Source organism: Hemibagrus wyckioides, linkage group LG18, assembly GCF_019097595.1.
Source record: "Hemibagrus wyckioides isolate EC202008001 linkage group LG18, SWU_Hwy_1.0, whole genome shotgun sequence".
NCBI classification, from domain to species: Eukaryota; Metazoa; Chordata; class Actinopteri; order Siluriformes; family Bagridae; genus Hemibagrus; species Hemibagrus wyckioides.
Window position 1 is genome coordinate 4,723,378 of NC_080727.1, and position 21,324 is coordinate 4,744,701.

Below are 21,324 nucleotides of genomic sequence, written 5' to 3' on the forward strand. Positions count from 1 at the left end.
GTATCGTAAGTCTGTGAACTATTGAACCAGTGTTAATATATTCCCTGATAGACACATCAAAGCACTTTTCTACCTCGCCCTGGATAAGAGAAACCTCACAAATGTAAATATTATATATTTTTTATTCGTCCATAAATCATCAGCAAATCGTTCCTCTTCATCTGATACGCCATTTGATATCTGACATGCAAATGATGATGATCATGATGACGTCTGAAAGACTATGCAAATGGATGTATGACGTCACGTGGCGATTTCTCTTTTTTTTTTTTTTTTTTTGGAGCATGCGTTAACTACTTTCCCCTGAAAGGACTGAAGACGCTCGGACACATAATGCTCCACCAGGGTCAATAATTAGAGCAGACGACAGATACTACTGACCAGTCAACTAGTCCGAGAGCAAAGCTGGGAAACAGTTCTTTTTCTTTATTGTAAATATAGGACTGAAAAAGAGAAAGAGAGAGAGAGAGAAACGGGAGTGTGAGAGCTCCTCCTTTGGTGCGAGAGAGAGAGAGAGAGAGAGAGAGAGAAGCGCTGGCTGATTTAGTCTCTACGTCAGAGGGACGATGGTTGCAGGCTGGTAAAAATGGCCGCTCTCTCCGAGGACGGGAGATACGGACTCAATTGCGGCCGCAATGCCGACAGAATCACCGTTTTGCACGTAAAACTCACCGAGACGGCCATACGAGCGCTAGAAAACTACCAAAACTGTAAGGTAGGTCCGGATGATATGAAACATGACACTGTCGTCTAATAAACTTCTCCAGAGTTGGATGAAGAGACAGCAGTGCCACGCACTATAATATGCTGGCCCGAAAGAGGGGGGAAAAAAGGCAGTTAGGAAGTCTGTAAAAAAATATATTTAATATCACTTCGAGGATGAAAGAGAAAAGAAACTCTTCGGACCATAAAGCAGCATTTTATTTTAGAAAACGATTAAGTAAATAAACGACAGATTTGTGTAACTAAAAAGCCACTCAATTTTTGGCTCGTGCCAGCTCTGCAATATTAGGATTAGCAAGCAAAGCAAAGCAAAGCAATAAGGCAGTGTCTTCTCATTCCAAAACCATCATTTTATATATATATATATATATATATATATATATATATATATATATATATATATATATATATATATATAATAAATTTTCACTTGTGCCAAATCACGCACTGGTTGTGTCGAAGACCCACAAAAAGCAAAGCGAGCAAGTTAAGACAAAGTTTTTTTCTTTTCTTTTTTTGTGTCAACTGTTGTGTATCTGTAGTAATATAAAGCAGCCTAGCTTTCCCGATTCACATTTCAGCTTTCCAGTCATGTACAACAGTCAGGAAATGGATGATTGTGTTTTGAGGTGTTTATTTTTAACGTTATATCACAACACAAACTTGTCTTAACGTGTGTGTGTGTGTGTGTATGTATGTGAGATTGTAGGCAGCTAGTTAGCTAGCTGATTGAGTTTGAGTTACAGCCAGGGTTTTTCGTTTCTGCTTAATGTCTGGATTGCTTCTTTTTTAGACAATGTATATATACAAGCGTTACTGGAGAAAGGAAAAGAGGGAATGTGACATGTTATAGCGTCGATCTGTGAAGGTTTAAAGCTAGATTTTCACATATTTTATCCCCCCTCCCCGTGCTAATACGTCTACCTCGAAATCTAAGCCTGCTAAGTCCGGAACCCCAGCTGGATCCCTATATAGGTGCGCTACACAGGGTCTCAGATGACTGCTCCTGCACCCTATATAGGGTCAATTTGTATAAAACACTAACGGTTTGAGATGCTTCATTTGCTTAGCATTGCTGAAGAAAGCAATGGTTAGCTAAACAGACTAAAAGAAAACCCACACTAGCTGAGGTTTTAAACTACTCTTGAAACCAGTAGTGTCATAGCAAAGGTACGAAATATTATTAACCCCACTAGTATTTAGTTAGCTGATAATATATAAGTCGGTTTATAAGTCGTTTGGTCGCCATCTTCCGTCTTCTTTTTTTTTTTTTTTGCTAACTGGACTAGCCCGGTGACATGCCCTGAGGTAACTAGCTTAAGAGGGATTAATTGAAGTAAATCACAAACTTGTCGTATTTTCTAGCCAGCACAAATACACCGTGATTGTTTTTTTTTTTTACAAACCAAACCGATTCATTTATTAGTGTCTGTATTTGGTCTTTCGTCTAACGGTTCGTTTGCTTTGCATGCTAGTTGGCTAAACTGATATCTACCTACACGCCAAGATGGTTTTTTTTTTTTTTTAAAACAACTGGCTCGTGACCAAGCTAACTTATTTAAGATAAAAGTAGGAAATAAAATGAGAATTGTGTGCTTTTTAAACAAATGAAGCTGGTTACGTGTGAGAGACAACAGGTATATTTGGCAAGTCATGTCTGATTAGCGATTCGTGACGTGAACATCAGGCGTATTCATGTCCTAGTTCACTTTAATTCTTCTGTAGCTTTGAACAGGTTAAAGGAGAAATGCTTGACATGAACATAGAGAGAGAGAGATCCGAGCTCCATGGCCTCATGAACAGTCACATTGTCTGATTTTTTTTTTTTTTTTCTTTTCTTTAAAGCTCTACACTGGCTCAAAGTGCTTACGAGGCAGTCTTTGAGTTAAAGCCACAGCAGGCCTACAGCACTCACTGTTCAACCTGCACTCACTCTCCTAAAAGGACACGATGAACCATGGGGTTTTTCGGTTCACTCAGTGCTCCCCTCATTTGAGCAGTATTTGTTTTTCACCGATTAAATGTGCACCGGGATCGACTTCGATCACCTCGGACAAGGGTTTGTTTTTTTTCAATTGCATGTAAAGTCTGGATGTGACTGCATGGCAACAACAGTTAATGCTTAACCATTCATGGCTATAAATAAGACGGGTTTTTAATGCGATGTTGTTTCACACTTTTGCCAATTTTGACCGCTGCAGTGGACTTCGCACTCAGGAGAAGCATCTGTTTTGAACCCGAAGCAACGAAAAAGGGCATACCGCTCTATCCTGTCGTCTTTAACTCATTTATTATGTTTTGAGCTGTTAAGTAAGCCATGTAAATTAACTAAAAAATAAATGTGTTTTTTTAATAAAAAAAAAAAGTTTTCAGTGGAAATCTTTCCAAAAACTTTCAGGGTAATAATTTGCACAAATCCATGTGATTTGTGTCAGAACTACAGCCAGTTATTTTTTTTTTTTTCTCTTTCTTTCTTTTTTTTTTTTAATGTTTTTTATTTTGCAAATTTTTTCTTAATTTTTTTGTATTTTATCCCCCCAAGCTTTCAGTTCATCTTTCTGAACTGAAAAGCTGTCCTCCAGTGGACAACCTCTTTCCAAAACTTTCAGGGGAATGATTTCTCTCTGAACTACAGCCAGTTATTTTTCTTTTTTCTTTTTTTTCTTTTTTCTTTTAATTTATTTTAAGCTTTCAGTCCATCCTGACAACCTCTTTCAAAAATTTTTAGGGGAATAATTTGCACAAATCCATGTCATTCGTCTGTGAACTACAGCCAGCTCATTTTTTCCCTCTTTCTTTCTTTCTTTCTTTTTTTTATTTCCCCCTGACTTCCCTTTTTTTCTTTTTCTTTTTTTTTAAATTATATTTTTACACCCCCCCCCCCCCCCCCCAAGCTTTCATTTCAACCTGTTGAACCGAAAATCTGTCCTCCAGTGGACAACCTCTTTCCAAAACTTTTAGGGGAATAATTTGCACTAATCCACGCGATTTGTCTCTGAATTACAGCCAATTATTTATTTTCTTTCTAATTTTTTAAAAGATTTTTTATTTTTTTAATTTTTCATCCAAGCTTTCAGTTCAGCCTTCTGAACCGAAAAGCTGTCCTCCAGTGGACAGTCTCAGATCCTAGTGCTCGTCCTAGCAGGGTTTGCGCCCGTGTCTGTTGGGTTGACCGCCTTCCCATCAGGGCGTCCTGGTTGTCAGACTAAACACTCTCGCTTCTTTTGGTTTGCCGGAGCTTGCTTACACTCATAGCATAGTGTAGTTTTCAACACAAAATATGACCAGTTCACGAAAAGGTTAAGCATCTGTTAAGGAGAAGCTGCTGTTGTCACATACCACTTCATCATGTCGCTCCTGCCTCAGCAGACACCAGACAGGGTGTGTTGACCACAGAGAAACACCCTCCGATCAGAACTAACGGAGAAACGCTGGATAGTGGAATTCCCATGTTGGATATTGTAAAATGTGCTAAGAAAAGATTGGAACGAAGCACTTACAAGCAGTAAGCTAGAACGACGACTTTCAGTAATTCCAGGACTACATGCTTAAGTTGGTTTCATAACGAGAGGTACGCAAGTCTAAACTTAACGTGCCGTATGCTGTACCTACGCTGAACACACACTTCTGAACCCCACCGCCTGCTGCACTATACACGTCACTTCCGATGCCGTCTGGCAAATAGTCCGATGATTTTATTTACACAGTAAAGCTTTTACCTGCCTTTTGGCCTGCTAATGAACATACCATTTGTCTACCTGTGGTTCTGAAGTGTGGAAGAAATGGAATTTCTACACATTTCCTCCAGTTTCTTCTTTTGCCAGGTTATACTTGGCACCCTCGTGCAATATTTACAAGGTATAAATAATTTCGCCGGTGGTATTTTTATTTTTAAAGGGTAACGTTTAGTTCCTGCAGAAATCCACAACGTCTCAGATCTCTCGTAAGTGTTCAACAGTGAGAGTTTTTAGAAAGTGTGAATAATTTATTTATTTATTTTTTCCGCCCTTCCGTAAGCTTTAATCCTGTATACGCTCCCCAATATGATCTATTGCGAAATGGGTTTATGTGACTAATCTATTGTTTACAAGTGCTTGTTGGGCGTCTATGCTGTCTCCTGGCTTGCTTCTCGTGAAGAACATTTGTTAATCATTGGTAGTCATTTTTTTTAATCTTCTCTGGAGGTCCGCCAAGACCAGCTGTAGCTGCAGGGGAGAAGAGAACAGAAGGAATGCATGAACCTGTAACGGTGAATATGCTGACACCTTCGTGTCTGCACTCGGATCTTTTTTTCTTCTGGTTGATCTCAAGCTGCAGGCGTGTTGAAGCAAGGAATTTATTTATGATATAATCTCGGTAGCTTATCTTGCTCGGTTAAACAGAGAGCAGGGTTAATGCTGAGGTTGCAGTCCTGCAGTTTCTCTCTCTCTCGCTCTCTCCTGTCGTCCTGTGGCTCATACATGGTGATTTAACAGTTATAGGAGAACCGTCTGGGCCTGGTTCTCCCTGCCGCTCTGTAACGTGAGCAGAGCTGTGCGGATATGTGCAGTCAGGCTGTGTTCGGAGGGTGGGGAGCGTGAACCTGATCTGGTTGTACAAGCCTCTGCAGAAGCACCCTACTATCATTTGAATATAACCGAAGGCTGGTGGTGGTGCGGGTGTTTAGAGAAGTTACTGTAATGTGGTGGTGTCTTTTTTTTTTTTTTTTTTTGTATCACCCCCCCCCTTCTTTTCTGTGGTAAATATTTGAGCTTCGACATCATTTAAAGGTTGTTCTCAGCCGAGTTTATGTGCATGCGTGTATACTTGACTTTCAGATTCCTCGAGTGATCGGAACATCCGAAGGCTTTGTTATCCGTATAAATTCTACCCATCCAAATATTTATCAAATAAGAAATTGTCTTGTTACAAAGATACTCATGCAGTGTCTGAAAATATTGGAGAGATTTGAGATTTTATTTACATTTTTAGCATATCCACTACCAACATTTTTAGTCTGTAATTAGCACAAACGTTATCAGCGGTTATCAACCATGTTTGCATAAACCACAGACCGTGCAAATGACTTTCGTAAGCATATCTCAAGGAGGCACGGGCTTTAATGTAGGTTGACTTCAAGCGTTCCTCTGCCATCTCTAAATTGTTTCACACAGGAATATAGAGATCGTTTTCCCCCACACTCGCACTCACAGTTAAGCTTATTAAGTCTTATTCGAAAAGGGTTAATAGGGAATAAAGTGAGATGATCCTGTGGGTTTGCTTGACAGGCTGTGGGAAAAGATCTGCAGTCAGTCATCTGTAACACCTCCTGTAACATTAATCAGTTCATGGCCGTGTTTTAGTGATTAAAATTTCCAAGCTTGCGAAACCAAATCGACTGGAACAAATTAACGGTGCCATTTTGACTACTTTAATAAACTTGATGTTAATTAGCTATATCAAATAATCCGGCCTGTTGACTGTTTATCTACAAGGTAAACGTGACTCTTTTTGACACCCAATTCCTGTTCATTAAAAGCAGTTACTTTTTAACACCGGCTGCTGTCGCATGCATGCAGAAATCTTCAGCTCAGAACGGACTCCTTGAACTCACTGACTCATCCAATCTGCTGACCACAAGGGTCCAGATTTGAGTCAGGATTTATTTGAGTCCAAATGTACTGATGCAAGGGGTTACGGATGCGGTTCCGTGGCCAAAAAAAAAAAAAAGCACAAGCGGCGAAAGGTGACAGCGTCTACTACGCTCATGTACTATACAATTTGTAAATGCGTAGATCTTTCAGCTTTCTCAGATGATTTGGGAATAAACATGTGTAAAAACATCTGGAAGAAAAGCCAGTTGTTTCTTGTAGGTGGTTGTTGTCATGTCGTAGCAAGTTTATCTAGGTGAACTTTGACCTGTGAATTCACAAGCTCGGGTCTTGCGAGTCAGTGGAAAACACGAAGGCGGAACTCTGCTCCCTTTGGCTGGCAAAAATACTATACTATTAAGATGATTATTATTATTATTTATGAAAATATTGTTTTGATACTGTTGCCCTGACCAGTTAGTGTGTGTGCTGCCAGAAAAAAGGCTGGATCTGAGTATGAGGGGAATTAATGTCGGGTATAAAGGTACAAGGACTCAGGACTGGTCTTCGCTTTCAGAATTTTCTTTCAAATTGTAGTCATCGTAAATAAAGTGTGTTTCCGGTAGATGTGAACAATGGACAATAATAAATGTATAAAGAAAGCGTTATATACCGTACACTCGAACACATAACCCCCGCAGACAATCCGAGTCCTTGGATATACATGCGGAAATGTGACTCTCTGCTTTGTGCAATTCCTTTTCTGTGGTTAAAAATTGCAAAAGCACTCAGCAACATCTGAGTAACGTAAAGCCTGACATCACACTGATTCAATGCCCTCAGTGACTCATTCAGGAAACTGCAGTTGTTCAAGAGACGGACGAGCCGTGTCCAATCACACACGGTCTCTGGAGACGGGTGTCGCTGCTGTCTACGTGTGATCGATGACCAGTCGACGGTGCCTCTGCTGTCTAATCACGATCGATGAGTCAACTAACCATGAATCAAAGATGTACTCGTATTTTCTTTCAAGACCAGGACACTTTATTTTGATTCACGGTTGAACATCATGTTTAGTGTCCGTGACGTGAGCAGAAAATCGCTCAAACTAGCTAGTTAGTCCTAGTTATAGCACATTCTCCATTCTGATTGGTCAGAATGTTTGATTGGACAGTTTGGATACAAGACGCAGGTTTATATTAATGCAGTTATTTTTATTTCATTAGGTCCGGTCTCTACCGGCTAGGTGGATTTGATTGCTTCTTACTCATTGTCATGGAGCTCTGCCCCCATCTTCTAAGGTATCCTATAAAGCGTCTATGAAATGACGCATCCAAACACAAACGAGCATTCTAGACGACCGGAGGTCCATTTGTTTCCAAACCGGATTCTCTCTGCGACCCGATAAACCTTAGCGAAGGCATATTTACAGCTTAACCCTTTATGCTGCTTTGTTTATTTGTACAAGTAAGGAATTAAAAGTCGCGCACAACTATTGCCCATTCGATAGTGTCGGCACTTTTCAAGAGGTCATTGCGGTTTCACGAGATGCTGAATTTCCTTATCTTAATAACTCGGAGAACAACAAAAAAAGGAGAAGTTGGTTAAAGGATGGCTTTTTATGGGTGCCGTTCCCGTCATCGCCGGGTTGGAAGTTGCGAGATACAAAATGTGACTATAAAATGATGCGCACACAATTCTTTAATAGATGGAACGTGATGTTCGGCCACACCACAGTGTCAAGTTTTTTTGTTTTTTTTTCCTTAACATGGAATGAATGCGTACATAAAACAGCACAGGTTTACAACAGTGTCCCATACGGACATCCTGAGCAATTCATTTAAACAATAAAGGTCAGTCAGAGTCACTGTAACTGGGCTTTTTCCAGGGAAGAAACACAGCTCAGTGGCTCCGAGGTGGGGCTTGGTCAGAATAGTTGGACAAGATTTAGAAAACCCTTTCCTTCCTGTTTTTCTTTCTTTCTGTGTTAAGTAAACATTCTAATTTGTATGTTCTATATGTACTGTGTAGATCCAAGAGGCTTTTCTGGTTTGCCTACAATTTCATCTTGATGTTTACTTTGCCTTCTTTCTTTTTTTTTTCTTCTTTCCAGAATGTACCGTCCTCACAGCCAACAATACATTTCCAAGGACTGCAAGGGGTATGTGGACACTTGACACTCTTAGACACACTTCAGTGTTAACCTTCAACTCATAAGCTGCATAAATGATTGTAATTTTTATTTTTTCTTCAGTGCATGAAAACAGATTTTATTTCTGAACAGCAACCAGGCGAGAGTGTGTGTGTGTGTGCTTGCGTGTCACAGCTCTCCTAATGCTACTCCTGGTGTGTAAGAGTGTCTGTTTTGGCCTGAGGGTCGAGTTTGAGGCTTTTCAGCTTTCACTGTTTGACCATAAAAATAGCTGGTTAACCTCTGACCCTGCAGGCCATGCCAGCTTTTGCTCTTCTGAGGCAACCCTACTACCCTGTGGTTATACAGTTATGCACCGAGTCTGTCTTCTAGGTTTTTTTCTTCTTCTTTTACACGCGCTTTAAACTAGTCTCCACATGTTGAGTTTAAATGTGTGCGTTTCCCCCCCATTTACCACAATGTTATCGCTCAGCCAGATCACGCTCGGTGTCCCAACATTCGCTTCTTCAGTTTGCCTAGGAAGTAATAGAATATCTTTTCGAAGTTCTTATGTAAATATGTGGCTTGGTCAGAAATGGTTTACAGCCTTGTAGCTAATATTATAGAGGAAGCCATCCTGTAGTAATTTTTTTTTTTTTTTTAGTGCAGTTTGCTTTCATCCCACTACTAAGGTTCGAAGTTGGAAGCGTAATATGAAGCTGATTGATTCAGTTCCTCTGTGAGCAGGAAGCATGAGTTAGTACACCACACACACACGTTAAGGTGTCCAGTAGTTAGCTAGAACAGATGCTAGACGATCAGAAAGGATTAGAAACTCAACACCAAACCTTATCGACGTATTTACATGTGAAGGACACCTCGACTCATTATGTTGGAAGGACCAGAGACCTTAAAAGATGAAGAAGAAAATTGTGACTTTATTTTATGTTATTAGCTCATCATACTTTTAGGCTGATTTTTAGCTTGTTTGGTATAACATGGGACTGGGTTGTGGGTTTTAGAGCTTTGGCTCTAGTGTATTCATGAATGATTGTAGGAGAAATGTTCTTGTTAGGTGCGTCTTTCTTGTTGCCCTAGTACCCAACCAAACCACAGTGGCTGATCAGATACAAGTGGGCTAAATGCGGAATTTTTTTTTTTTTTTTTTTTTAGCAAATTCTGGTTATTTTTAACATCTCATGCGTCCTATTTCTCATTTTCATGCATCACCCTGCGAGCGTTATCAGATCAGTCAAGTTGCTCCTGTCTCGTTTTTGCAATCCCACAGCGCATCAAGATTCCAAAGTCTGACGTCTCGGATGGATCTCATATCTTCGATTTCTACCTGTCCAATGTCGGCAAGGACAATCCTCAGGGAAGCTTTGAATGCATTGAGCAGCATGTGTCCAGGTAAAAGGTATTCCATTTCCAAGAAATATCTTCCCCCATGTCGTTGCGAGTGCTCCACGTTTCAAGCTCATGTCTGCTCCGTCTAGCTCCGGCGTCCCCCGCTTGTCCTCTCTGGGGGCGATCCAGGACAAAATCACGGTGTGCGCCACCAACGATTCCTACCAGGTGACCAGAGAGCGCATGACGCAGGCCGAGGAGGACACGCGCAGGAAGGGCACCAAGGTCATCAAACCCGGAGGGCAATTCAGAGGCAGGTGGCTCTGTTTGGACTAATGTGCAGGTCCTTTTATCTACACAGTGCAAACATGACAATAGACACTAAACTCATTTAGCTGGTAGACTGTAAGGGAAAAGTTGGAGATAATCTCCGGCACTGGTTTTTGCAAGCTCCAGTCTGCTGCATGAATAGTGACCTAAAAATGAAGTACAGGTTGCATTTTCACCCACAGACACCTGTCTTGAACTGTTAGTCAATGAAACTTTTTTTTGCACTTTTTTTGAAAATTTTGCATGTAATTATTTTCATTTTCTGTGCTCACTGCCACATCCAAGGTCCACCCTTTCTCACTAATGAAAGCTCATTGATTGAGTTTCCCTGCACCACCTGCTGTAACTGCTTGCATCGTGTGAGCGGTTCAGTGAAGTTAACATCCTTCTATTTGTGTGGAAGGGCAAAATGTAAGCACAATATTGCAAAACGCATGATTGCTGGTGATGCATGGGGTTAAAATAGCTGTGGTGGGTGGTTTTTTTTGCATTGTTCTTCCAGTTCTCTTTGCAGAACAGATGATCCTCATTGCTCGTGCTTGCTGACCATTTCTTCTGCTGGATGTTCTTATAAACTTTTTTTTTTTTTTTTTTTAATTTTGTTTCTGTATGAGAAGGTGAGAAATAAGAGAAAAATGTGGAGGAAGGGTTGGTTGGGGAAATGCCAAGATTTGTCTGTTCTGTAAAGTGAATAAAGTATCATGCCATTTTAAGGCTTTACTTATTTTCTCCACTAAACCAGCCTCTTCTTATTGAGTCCTGAAAAGAGTTTACTTTTCTCTCTGCAGCATTTGATGATTTGCCTAGAAGCATTTCACATTCCAGACGGTTTACGGCAATAGAACTGTAGCTGACCAGAAACAAGTGCGATATAATTGAAGGAAGCACATTGAGAGTGTCGGGAAACACAAAGGCAACACCAGCAGCTCATTTCAGTGTTCCTAATGGTCTTTCAGCAGGGATATCTGCCCCCAAAACCCAACCCCCCACCAACCCACCAGGGGAGGCCCGGGTCTTCTGGCCACAGCAGGGTGCTGCTCTATTAACTACAAAAGTTTGTTTCACTGGTTCTGTGTGCTTCCTGCACCTGGTGAATTAGAGAGGGGGCATTTGCATCAAGCAGCCAAGTGGGGAAGCGAAAGAAAGGCAGCGGAAATGTTGAGTCAGTGCAGTGTAGCAGCTGTCCCTGAGGCTTTACCGTCAAACGCGTTTCTTCCTAAATCTCTTTCCTAGGGAGTGAATTGCACAGTGTTGTGAGGCAATGATTGATAAAGCTGCTTATCCGCTGATGTAAGGGCTTCAAGCGATCGCGATCTATAGTCGCTATTCTCAGCCAGTTCTTTCCATCGCACAGGTACAAAGGTGCAGATCCGAAAGCCAGCTCCCTCCGCCCCCGACCCGGTCCCAGAGAGGAAACGGTCGACCCCCATGAACCCAGCCAACACCATCCGCAAGTGCCTTACCAACAACCCAGTATCCCAGCGGCCATACCGGGAGCGCATCATCCACCTGCTGGCTCTGCGCTCCTACAAGAAGCTGGAGGTCTTGGCCAGGCTGCAGCGAGACGGGATCAGCCAAAAGGACCGCAACTCGCTGGGGAGCACCTTACAGCAGGTAACAAGACAGGAAGGATTAGGATGCTGGGAGAATAACGAAAAGGTATTAAAGTGAGAAGGGCACAGGAAAGGCAGTGGAAGGAGATCAAGGCAGTGCAGGAGGCAGAGATTTGCAGAAAATCTCCAATTTTGCGATCGCACCTTTTGTGAAAGGTGAGGAATGAAGCGATGCTGAATTTCGATGCAGCTCGCAGGCTGTGAGTGCCAAAAACAGCATCGGGTTTTGATATTTCTGCTTATCTAGCCTATACTCTTGTTTTGAGAATCATTTTTACACAAATTGGGTCTTTACTGGTGCCAAAAGCATTTTTCACGTTCACTTTTTTATGTTTATCCCTTTGCATTTGCCCTACTATTTACCACTAATTATACATTATTATTTAGTCAGCAATTATCTAACATAAATCAGTAAATTATATTTTATAGCTTGAGGATGCCATCAGGGCTTCAAGCATCTTAGTCTTGTCTAATTTTGTTTTTATTTTGGCTTTCAGGCAATCATAGCAAGCTTGGGGGCATGCAGAATAATGATAATTAATAATAATAAAGGTCTGACACTGCTCTGGGAAATGGAAAACTACAGTATAAATTAATGCGATGAGTATAAAAGTCAGGATATCAGCTCAAGCCTGTTGAGACATGTCATCTGTAGTATTAACCCCTGCTATGGAAAGCTCTGCATTTCCAAAGTACCCTCTATGACGTTATCCCTGATGGAAGCCTAACTGGAAAAGTTTCAGGGTCAAAAAATGAGGTATGCCTCATTTAAGGGTAGGTGATTCAGCGCTGCGAGAGTGAAACAGCAGCAAATATGTAAACTGAACCCAAGCACAGTTTCACGTCAACGATGACAGATAGCTTACCGTTATCACACGCACCCTTCATGATTGATTTTTGACTCAGACGGGGCAAATTTCATCCCGCACAGCAGATCAGAACAGTAGCACTCGCTGCTCAGCGGGACGACTGCAAGCTGCAAGACTTTGTACTCTCCCGAAGCGTGAAATGATGTAATAAAATCAGTCTGCACAACACATGTCTGCTCCCATGGCTGCGGAGAATGAATAGTCTAGTGAACTATAGATCAATCCTGTACATGTGTCAGAATTCGACTCGCTCGCTCACGTGATTTCAAGGACATGCACTAAGCAGGGTTTCTTTTAATGTAATGAATTCGATGGGGGTTTTTTGCTTCCCTTTGTTTACTGTTTGGAATGAGGAAAATTCCAGTGAACAGCCTCTTTCAGTTCCTCCTGCTGGTTTCAGTGCACAAATGTCACTTTTGTAGGGCATTTTTATGTGTGAAATGCGACTGACCGCTAAGTAATCTCAGCAAGAAGAGAGGGCGAGCATTTCTCCTTGTTTGGACACGAGTACGAGAAGAGAATTCGAAACTTCGACCCTGCCGCATCAGAAAGCGAGAAGCAACCCTGTATCGATTTGCCTCGCTGGTTAGCAGCTCGTCCGTGTTTGCATTGAACACAGCCATGCCTTGCTAATCATGCAATGTGCGCTTTGTTTATTTTGCTTCCTTTGGGACTGCTGCAGCTCTCTCCTAAACGTCTGGTCCTTGTCGCTGCCTCTCGTACCATGTGTAACACTATTGCCGGAAAGGGTGTGTTGTGTTTAAAGGGTCAGCATGTTTTACAGAATTTCAAAGTGGCAAGATATTGCACAACAAGAGTTTTGGAACCAGCAACAATGTAAACCCGAGCGCAAATTTACCAAAAAGGTGCCATGCCATGCCATGAGCAACTGCTTTTTGCATAATTATACCCAAGTCAGTCTAATGTGTGGGTTTTTTTGCCTTTTTGAGAAGCTGCACATGCAGACATGGCTCACCACTGACGTCTGGCAGTTTCTGCTAAAGGGAAAAGTCATTTCAGATGATGAGCTATGTGTGTTTCCCAACACAGAGGGTCAGATTCCTGTAACCACTAGATCATTTGGCCATTAAATGGTTGTATTAGATACATTATTTGTTCCTCTGTGCTAAGGCTTTAAAAAAAGGCAGCTTGAGTACTCATTGATCTGTAATTGTTCTGTTTTGGCAGTCATGTTAATTTTATATTTTATTCCTGGTTACAGTTATTTAATTTTGCATGCCAAGGCCAAGTTCACAGCATTTGGCAGACACACCCTTATCCAGAGTGACATACATTTATCTCATTTATACAACTGAGAAATTGAGGCCCTGCAGAGGCAGTTTGGTGGCCCTGGGATTTGAAGTCACTCACTAGTCTTCTGATCAGTAGTCCAACATCTTAACTGTTCTAACCACTGTAATGTAAAGTCAGGGTAAATGTTGATTTGAGAAGACTAGCCCAAATTTCAGAGTGGGAATTAGAATATTGTTGGGAGTTAAGTTTTTAATTATCGCTGTAAAACAGCACTGAGCTGCTTCCTGCAGTTTCCTTTAAGGTTGGAGACACTGCTGCTCAGGTTACTTCACAGGGTCAGGGAGGAACACCCCCTTCCACATACATGAGCTCACTGATACTGGTGTCAGCGTAACGGATAAGGGCACGGGCCAGGGCCGGTTTTACCCTTTGACTCTCCTTCATGGATTAAATACAGACTTGCCAGACAATAAGGCAAACAATTTTCTGTCCAATCGTGAGTCCCCCGATTTCTTTTAGTCTTTCAGACTAGTTCTTTGTTTTTCTGAAGATGAAATGAGGGGTAATGGTACTCCTTCAGGCGACTGTTCTTACAAGCTAGGTTTAAATGAAACGGAGATTTTTGAAGGGCAGTTCAGATTCTAATGAGGTGCTGCAGGTCATCATAAAACTGCACAGTAATTTCATTTCCTTACAGTCTGTTCTTTCTGACCTTACTTTCAGGTTGCAAATCTGAACCCAAAGGATAACTCGTACTCCTTAAAGGACTTCATTTACCGTGAGGTCCACAGAGACTGGCCCGGCTACTCGGAGGATGAGCGTGTTCAGGTGGACCGGATCTTGGCTCGGTAAGCTCTCAGCCTGTTAATGAATGACCTTTAGAAAGGAACTGATTCAGAGGTTCTGTGGGATTGGTGACTTCTGGCTAAGGCTTTGTTTATTCTTAGCACTTAATGGATTAAAAAGTATATTATGTAGTTTACATTCAGAAAATTAAACTTATCATTTATCAAGGTAACCTGACAATAGCAAATCTCACCCCTTCAAGATTTCCACTTCCTGCAGAGGTGCATTTACATCTTGGATGTTTGCATGAGAGTAATGACTTTTCTCAGCTGCTTTCCTATCCTAACCCCCTACAGACTTTCAAAGGTAGCGTGATTGGAAAGGGTCCTAAACTTATTTTAAATGGAAACTCTCATGCTTTTTCAGTAAACTGGGCCTGCCTGCAGATTCACTCTCATCCAGCAGTTCTCCAAAAGAACCAACATCACCACAGGTATGGAAAAATCCCATAATGACCTCTGGAGCTACAGTTATAATATAGCTTTCCTATATAGATATTACTTCATTGTATATGTACTTAATTTGGTGGTTTCCTCTCTTTCTCTCTCTCTCTCAGAAGCGCCAGCCTCAGGGTGACTTCATCGACCCTCTGATGTCCAAAAAACCCCGTATCTCCCACCTCAGCAGCCGAGGAGCTCATGGCTCGTCGGATCGCCGCCCGCCTACAGAAACCGAAGAGAAGAGACCAGCTCCTCCAGTGAATGCAGCCTGCCCGGGTCCTTCGTCCCAGCCTCCAGTGTCCCACCCTCCCTCTGGTTCGAACTCCAACTCGCCCAGCACACCCGAGGGCCGCGGAACCCAGGACCTGCCCCTGGACCAGAGCTCCACATGCGGGGAGGAGACGGAACGCTACGCTCCCCGCTCCCTCACTCCCAGCACCACCTTTCTCCCACCTTCTGCCACATCCCCAGCAGCCAACAGTAGCAAAAAGCCCAAAAAGAAGTCAAAGAAGCACAAAGACAAGGAGCGGGAAAGGAGAGGAGACGACGAGAGCGTGCGGCACAGGGAGGTCCAGGCCGAGAAGGAGGAAAGGCCGAGAAAGAGACACCGCACCGAGGCAGAGACGCACTCGCCGTCCAACGTGAACAGCCCTTCAGATGCAGAACTGCACAGAGAAGGTGGGGCTTTACTCAAGCAGGGCTGTAATTTTACACCAAGTCAACTCTTCAGTATTTCTCACCAGTCAGGAATGGATGTCGGAACAACGTTTAGAAGCGTTCTAGCTCACGTACTGTGTGGTTTTGTATTAGCCGTAGCATACGAGCACTACGAACAATTCCATGGCAGCCTGTACTCATTTTTTTTTTTTAAAACCAGTCAGTCACAGGCTTGGCTGCATAGCACAGTAATCCAGCTGCCTGCCTTGTGCATGACACTGCGAGTGAAGCCTCCATACAACTTTCGTTTGCTTGGCAATAACATCATTATTCATGGAAGGCAGCCGAAAACAGTCTCTGCATGAAGTATGCCGAGGTCTTTGCTTGGTGTCCATGGAACTGATATTTGAGAAGCTGTTCACATCACTATAGCAGCCATAGCAAAACAGGCGCTTCGCTAGTCATGGTTTCGTGTGGTGCTTTTTTTTTTTTCCCATGCTCCTAAAAGCGAGTCTTAGCATTTTAGTATGTTGTAGTTTCACATAAAGTCTACCATCATTTGCTTAGTCAAAAGGTAAAAGAATCAATAACACAACGGCCGTTTATACCGAAATGTTTCTCTAGCATACTATTTGATACCTTTTGTAAAGTTCCAGTTTATTTATCTTTCTGAATTATTCAAATTCCAGTTCAAGGTGTGACTACATGGGTAGTTTGCCAGGGTTTTCTTTGTCTGTCATTTACAGAAAGAGGAAAGTGAATCATTTTACAAGATGTCTTTGTCACTCTGTTCTGTCTATAGAGAGAACAAGCAAACCTGAGCTTACTGAACTATCCACCCCGGTGATACCTGATTATATAGCGTGAGTTTACTTAAAGTGTTTACTTAAAGTTTATTCTCATGCACTTCACCCTTAGTATTAAAAATATTTAATGGTTTGTTTTACCGTTGCAAACTGTTTTAATAGTGTGTGTGTTCTCTCCATCTTTGGCAGTAAATACACTGCGGTAGTGTCTACGGATCAGCGGCAGCGCTACAAGGACGACTTTAATGCCGAGTACGATGAATATCGCACTCTTCATGCTCGTGTGGAGAACATCACAAGGCGCTTCACACAGCTGGACACTCAGTGCCGACGCCTGCTACCCGGAACCAAAGAGTACCAGGTATGGAGAAGTTACTCGGCCGTAACTAAAGCCCTAAAAGTCTTTACTGACCTGTGTGCTACCCTGCGTTTATGCTGTAAAACGGCGCCATTGTAGGTTTCACACGTAAGCACATTCCCAGCTATTTAAATTAAGCTTTTAGCTCTCAATTCCCAGTGCAGCAAAGTCTTATTTTAAACACTTTAACAAAAGTTATGAACATGCTGCTAGCTTATACTTGTCCTGAATGAGTGAAATATTTACAGAAGAGTTTAGATAAATTAAAAAAGACGTACAGTGCCTTTCTTTCGTAACATGAAAGTCACACCGAGTAAGAATTACACTTCATATGTTTTAATAAAACAGATTTCTACTTCACATCAGGCTGCTTTTTCAAGAATTTATCCATTTGCTAGGCCCGGGTGTAAATATTTATTCCCATCAGTCATCACTTTTTAGTAGTAAAAGCCTGGTCATTAAGAGTTCAAGAATCAATGTAGTAGGAACAAAGAAACACTAAGGGCAGGGCAGTGTTCCTTTCATAAGGCTGAAAAAAAAATAAAATTTCAGTGACAAGCCTTTCTCTGATGACAACCACACCCCAGTGTGTGCCTTAAGGCTGTGATTGGACTAGTGATTGCATTTCTGTGTTGCATGACTGTCCCAGACTAATCAAAGTGAAATGTGACACACGGAGGCATTCTCGTTTTACACTTCAAGCAACGTTAGAACAAGGATTTCACTTCTCGGCGCTTCTGCACATCGCAAAACACGAAACAAGACATTTTCGCCTGCCCCTGGTGTATCTGCTTTATTGTCGCTTTGTATTTGTTTATAAGGATCTGGTTGCTAACCGGCTGTGTTTGACAACTCTTTGACAGGAGGTGCACGAAGAGGTGCTTCAAGAATACAAGAAAGTCAAACAAGTGAGTTTAGATTAAAAGGTTGCTTATTATCGTGTAAATCAGTGGCTGTTATTTCATATGGACCGTCGTCTGCTTGCAGCACAACCCGAATTACCACGAAGAGAAGCAGCGCTGTGAGTACCTGCACAACAAGCTGGCCCACATCAAGAGGCTCATTGCTGACTTTGACCAGCGGAGGGCGCAGTCCTGGCGTTAAGTGGTGGGGACCCCAGCAGCCAATCAGAGCTCTTCTCAGCCTAAAAGACCACAGCCAATGGCAGCCAGGGGATCAGACAGCCTGAAGTGTTTCGTTTTCTCCCCCCCCTTCCCTCCCTTCTCCTTGTATTTTCCCCGTATCTGATCTGTTCCTTATTCTCCATTTATTAAGTCAACATTTCATTACCCCCCCCCCTTCCCTTCTGTCCTTTCCTGTTGTTCCTTCTGACCACTGCCTCCACTGTTTAAGAAAGGAGAGCCACTCTTCCTGCTAGTGATGTCAAGCATGTCCAGGAGGATAACTCTTCGTATATATATGGTTTTTTTTTTTTTTTTTTTTTTTGAACAGACTTTAAAAGGAAAAAAACAAAGAGAATTAAACATTTTTCAAAGCAAAGAAAATACTATATATATAGCTACCTGTATTTAAAAGAGAAAAAAACAAAGGAAGATCTATTTATTTTGAATGGAAGGAGAAGATGGAGTTCCACGGATGATTATAAGGTTTAGTTTCTTTTCTGGATGCAAACGCATTGCCGGGGGCCTTACAATATACAGTGTCTATATGACTTCCTAAAGCCTTTTGCACAGGGGCAGCTGAGCCAGTGCGTATTTAAAAAAAAAAAAAAAAAAAAAAAAATATGGGAGGGGGGGGGGTTGAAATAGAGGGTACATGGTGAAAAGGGGAGCCAGGAGCTATAAGATTCCCTTCCTCTCGGGACCCTGCCTTGAGCAGCAGCAGTATTCTCTCGCTCGCCGTGCAAATGGTGCCTTAACGTGTTCGTTTACACAAAAGGATGTGGAGTCCGACTGTGTTCCAGGGGCCCGGAGCAGAAGAAACGACTGTGACCTAGCGACAAAGTTCAGACACACATCCGTGGAAGGTGTGTGTGTGATTTATTTTTATTTCTTCTTTTTTTCCTGTGCGTGTGTGTGTAGCGCCGCTCACGTTCGTGAGACGACGGAAAATAGTCGACAGCTCGTCAGTGTTTGTTTTGGAGAGTGTGTGCAAGAGCGATCAAGGTGTGTGTGTGAGAGAGAGAGTGTTTTGTTTTTTTCCTTAGAGTTCATGAGGGGAGGGTTGGGCTTGTGAGAGTAGGGGGGGTGGATAAAAGAAATAAAAATGGGGGGGGGGGTGTAAAAAAAAAAAAAATAGAAAATGGAAAACCAAAAAAAGCTGCTATGGCCTTTGAACCGCCAGAGCATTGGTGATCAACCTGGCTCATGTTACATTGTTCTTAACCTTAAATGATAAGGACAGAGGAGTGTGTGTGTGTGTGTACACACGTGTTCTCTCCACAGCACCAGACAAACACAAAGAACACAGTTCTCTCTCTCATTTTTTTTTTCTTCCTAAAAAGAAGAGCAGAAGTACCAGAGCCATACCTTATATTACTATCAATTTCAATTGTATTCTTCTTAATTATTCCATAAGTTTCAAAACATTAGTTATTTATAAATAATGACTAGCATGCTGTTTTTTTGTTTTGTTTTTTTTCCTTTTTTTAAAAAAAAAAAAAATTCAGGAGGAAAGAATTTTGCAGATTTACTTTTTGACGTACGCAAATTATGTATGGTGATCTGATCTGAAGAGCGAGTCTTATTTTCATGAGGGGGAGAGAGGGGAAAAAAAAAAAGAGAAAGATGGTTTAAGGGAAACTTTGTTTACAAAACCTGTGTTTGAATATTTTTTTTTCTTGCAGGGGGGGATAGAATCTATTGTTTTGGTGATTTTTTTTTTTTGAAATAAACTGCATCTTATTGATCTAGCTTATTTCTGTACGATGATGCGCAATGAGTTTCCTTAAAGAAAGTGCTAGCATCGCAGTTCGTCACGCTCTGTTCCCTTCTCGCCTTTTTTTTTTTTTTTTTTTTAAATCCGAAACAAGGAATAAAAATGCAGAAATAGTCTGAAGGGGAAACGCACTGTCTGTCGGATTATTGCAGATGAGAACATTCAAACCCTACAGAGATATATATGCAAAGTCTTAGTGGATATAGGAGACGATCGTGAGGATTCTTACACGATCGGGTCAAACTTTGGAGCAGCCCTGAATTGTAGTATTCGTTAATGAGTATTGAATATAATTGGATGCACAAATGGGGGGGGAGTTCAGTATTTTGTTGTTACTGTATGGGCTGAATAAGAGAAGGTTGTGTGGTGTGTCCATTCAAAGGACACGTCCTTCTCTCCTTCCCTCACCCTACCCCAGACGCTTATTCTTTCACTTACATGAACTGGATGACGGAAGACGAAGCCAAATGCATGCGACGATTAATTAGCCGAGTCGAGCAGCTCTTTATCCACCCCGGGCTTTCTTTCACCCACCCTCCTCCTTTTAGTCTCTTGAGAGTCCCCAGCGTGTGTTTCTCCAAATGGTGTCCCTTCGTCGAACATCAGCAACTCCACTCTAAGGTTTTATGCAGAAAGATCAAATTCTTTAATACTCAGACTTGAAATCGGTTGCTTTTTAATTTTTGTTTTCGAAGAGACCATTAAAAGTGTTTGACACTAACCGCTTAGAGAGGGAAGGGATACTAAGTGCTGGATAAGGCACAAAAAGAAACATGCAAAACGTTGGAGGAAAAAACTCCCTCATGGTTAAAAAGTGGGATGGGGTTTACTGAGATTGTTATATTTCCAACATGTTCATCTGAGAAATGCATTACATGAGTTCAATAAAATGTGAACTTGGCAAAACAAAAAAATTAACGTTTCTTCCTTCACATGTGCTTTATTCATCTCTAGGACTTTGTATTTATTACAATAAAAGTGGTCAATGAAATATGAACATTTAAATGCATTATTAGGAGCTTAGATATTTCCGAAGCATATATTAAGAAATAAAGATTGTTGAAACGTATGAATGGAATATGGTAAAAAAAAAAAAAAAGTGCGGTAAAGTCCATCACTGTTATTTTAACCAGATTAAATACTGACCTCAGAGGATTTGTTAATGATGCTATGCTATCTGTCCACTCCCATCACCTGAGTACTCATTTTATAGTAGAAATATTTAAATAGTGTGACTCGATGGTGTTTTTATTTTCTTACTGAGGAAAAACCCACTTTATACCACTCCGCCACATGAGAAGAAATACCCCATGGGTCGGACAGAAGGCGATTGTTCTGCCCCTTCCTGGTAAGCGCTAGGCAATTAGTCTGGGAACTCCTGGCGAGATTTAACGGGTCAGAGATGGTGAACAAATAAAGCTAGGCTATATTCAAACTCAAACCGTAGTGAAGTGCTTTAAGGTCATAAAAGTAGAATGAAAA

The 21,324-nt window shown here is 41.7% G+C and overlaps 1 protein-coding gene across 3 annotated transcripts; it reads left to right on the forward strand.

Moving 5' to 3' along the window:
- The first annotated feature begins 296 nt into the window (after positions 1 to 296).
- ell2 (elongation factor for RNA polymerase II 2) lies at positions 297 to 20,043 on the forward strand. Of its 3 annotated transcripts, none has more exons than XM_058415993.1 (12): positions 297 to 715; positions 8,407 to 8,454; positions 9,713 to 9,834; positions 9,921 to 10,084; positions 11,456 to 11,715; positions 14,561 to 14,685; positions 15,050 to 15,116; positions 15,243 to 15,801; positions 16,583 to 16,643; positions 16,776 to 16,947; positions 17,808 to 17,852; positions 17,932 to 20,043. In XM_058415993.1, exons 1-12 carry the CDS (start codon positions 587 to 589, stop codon positions 18,046 to 18,048), a joined length of 1,869 nt encoding a protein of 622 aa, XP_058271976.1. In that variant the 5' UTR covers positions 297 to 586; the 3' UTR covers positions 18,049 to 20,043. The 3 variants fall into 3 exon arrangements, with proteins under 3 accessions (XP_058271976.1, XP_058271975.1, XP_058271977.1); XM_058415992.1 differs by having other exon boundaries at positions 299 to 715; positions 15,240 to 15,801; XM_058415994.1 differs by lacking the exons at positions 297 to 715; positions 8,407 to 8,454; positions 9,713 to 9,834; positions 9,921 to 10,084 and adding an exon at positions 10,102 to 10,512 and having other exon boundaries at positions 15,240 to 15,801.
- Positions 20,044 to 21,324: the final 1,281 nt, after the last annotated feature.

Bases quoted from the DNA above. Each gene is read 5' to 3' on its own strand.
- ell2 (XM_058415992.1), top strand. From the start codon at position 587: ATGGCCGCTCTCTCCGAGGACGGGAGATACGGACTCAATTGCGGCCGC. The intron at 716-8,406 runs GTAGGTCCGGAT...TCTTCTTTCCAG, and splicing joins AAAACTACCAAAACTGTAAG to AATGTACCGTCCTCACAGCC. The intron at 16,644-16,775 runs GTGAGTTTACTT...CATCTTTGGCAG, and splicing joins GTGATACCTGATTATATAGC to TAAATACACTGCGGTAGTGT.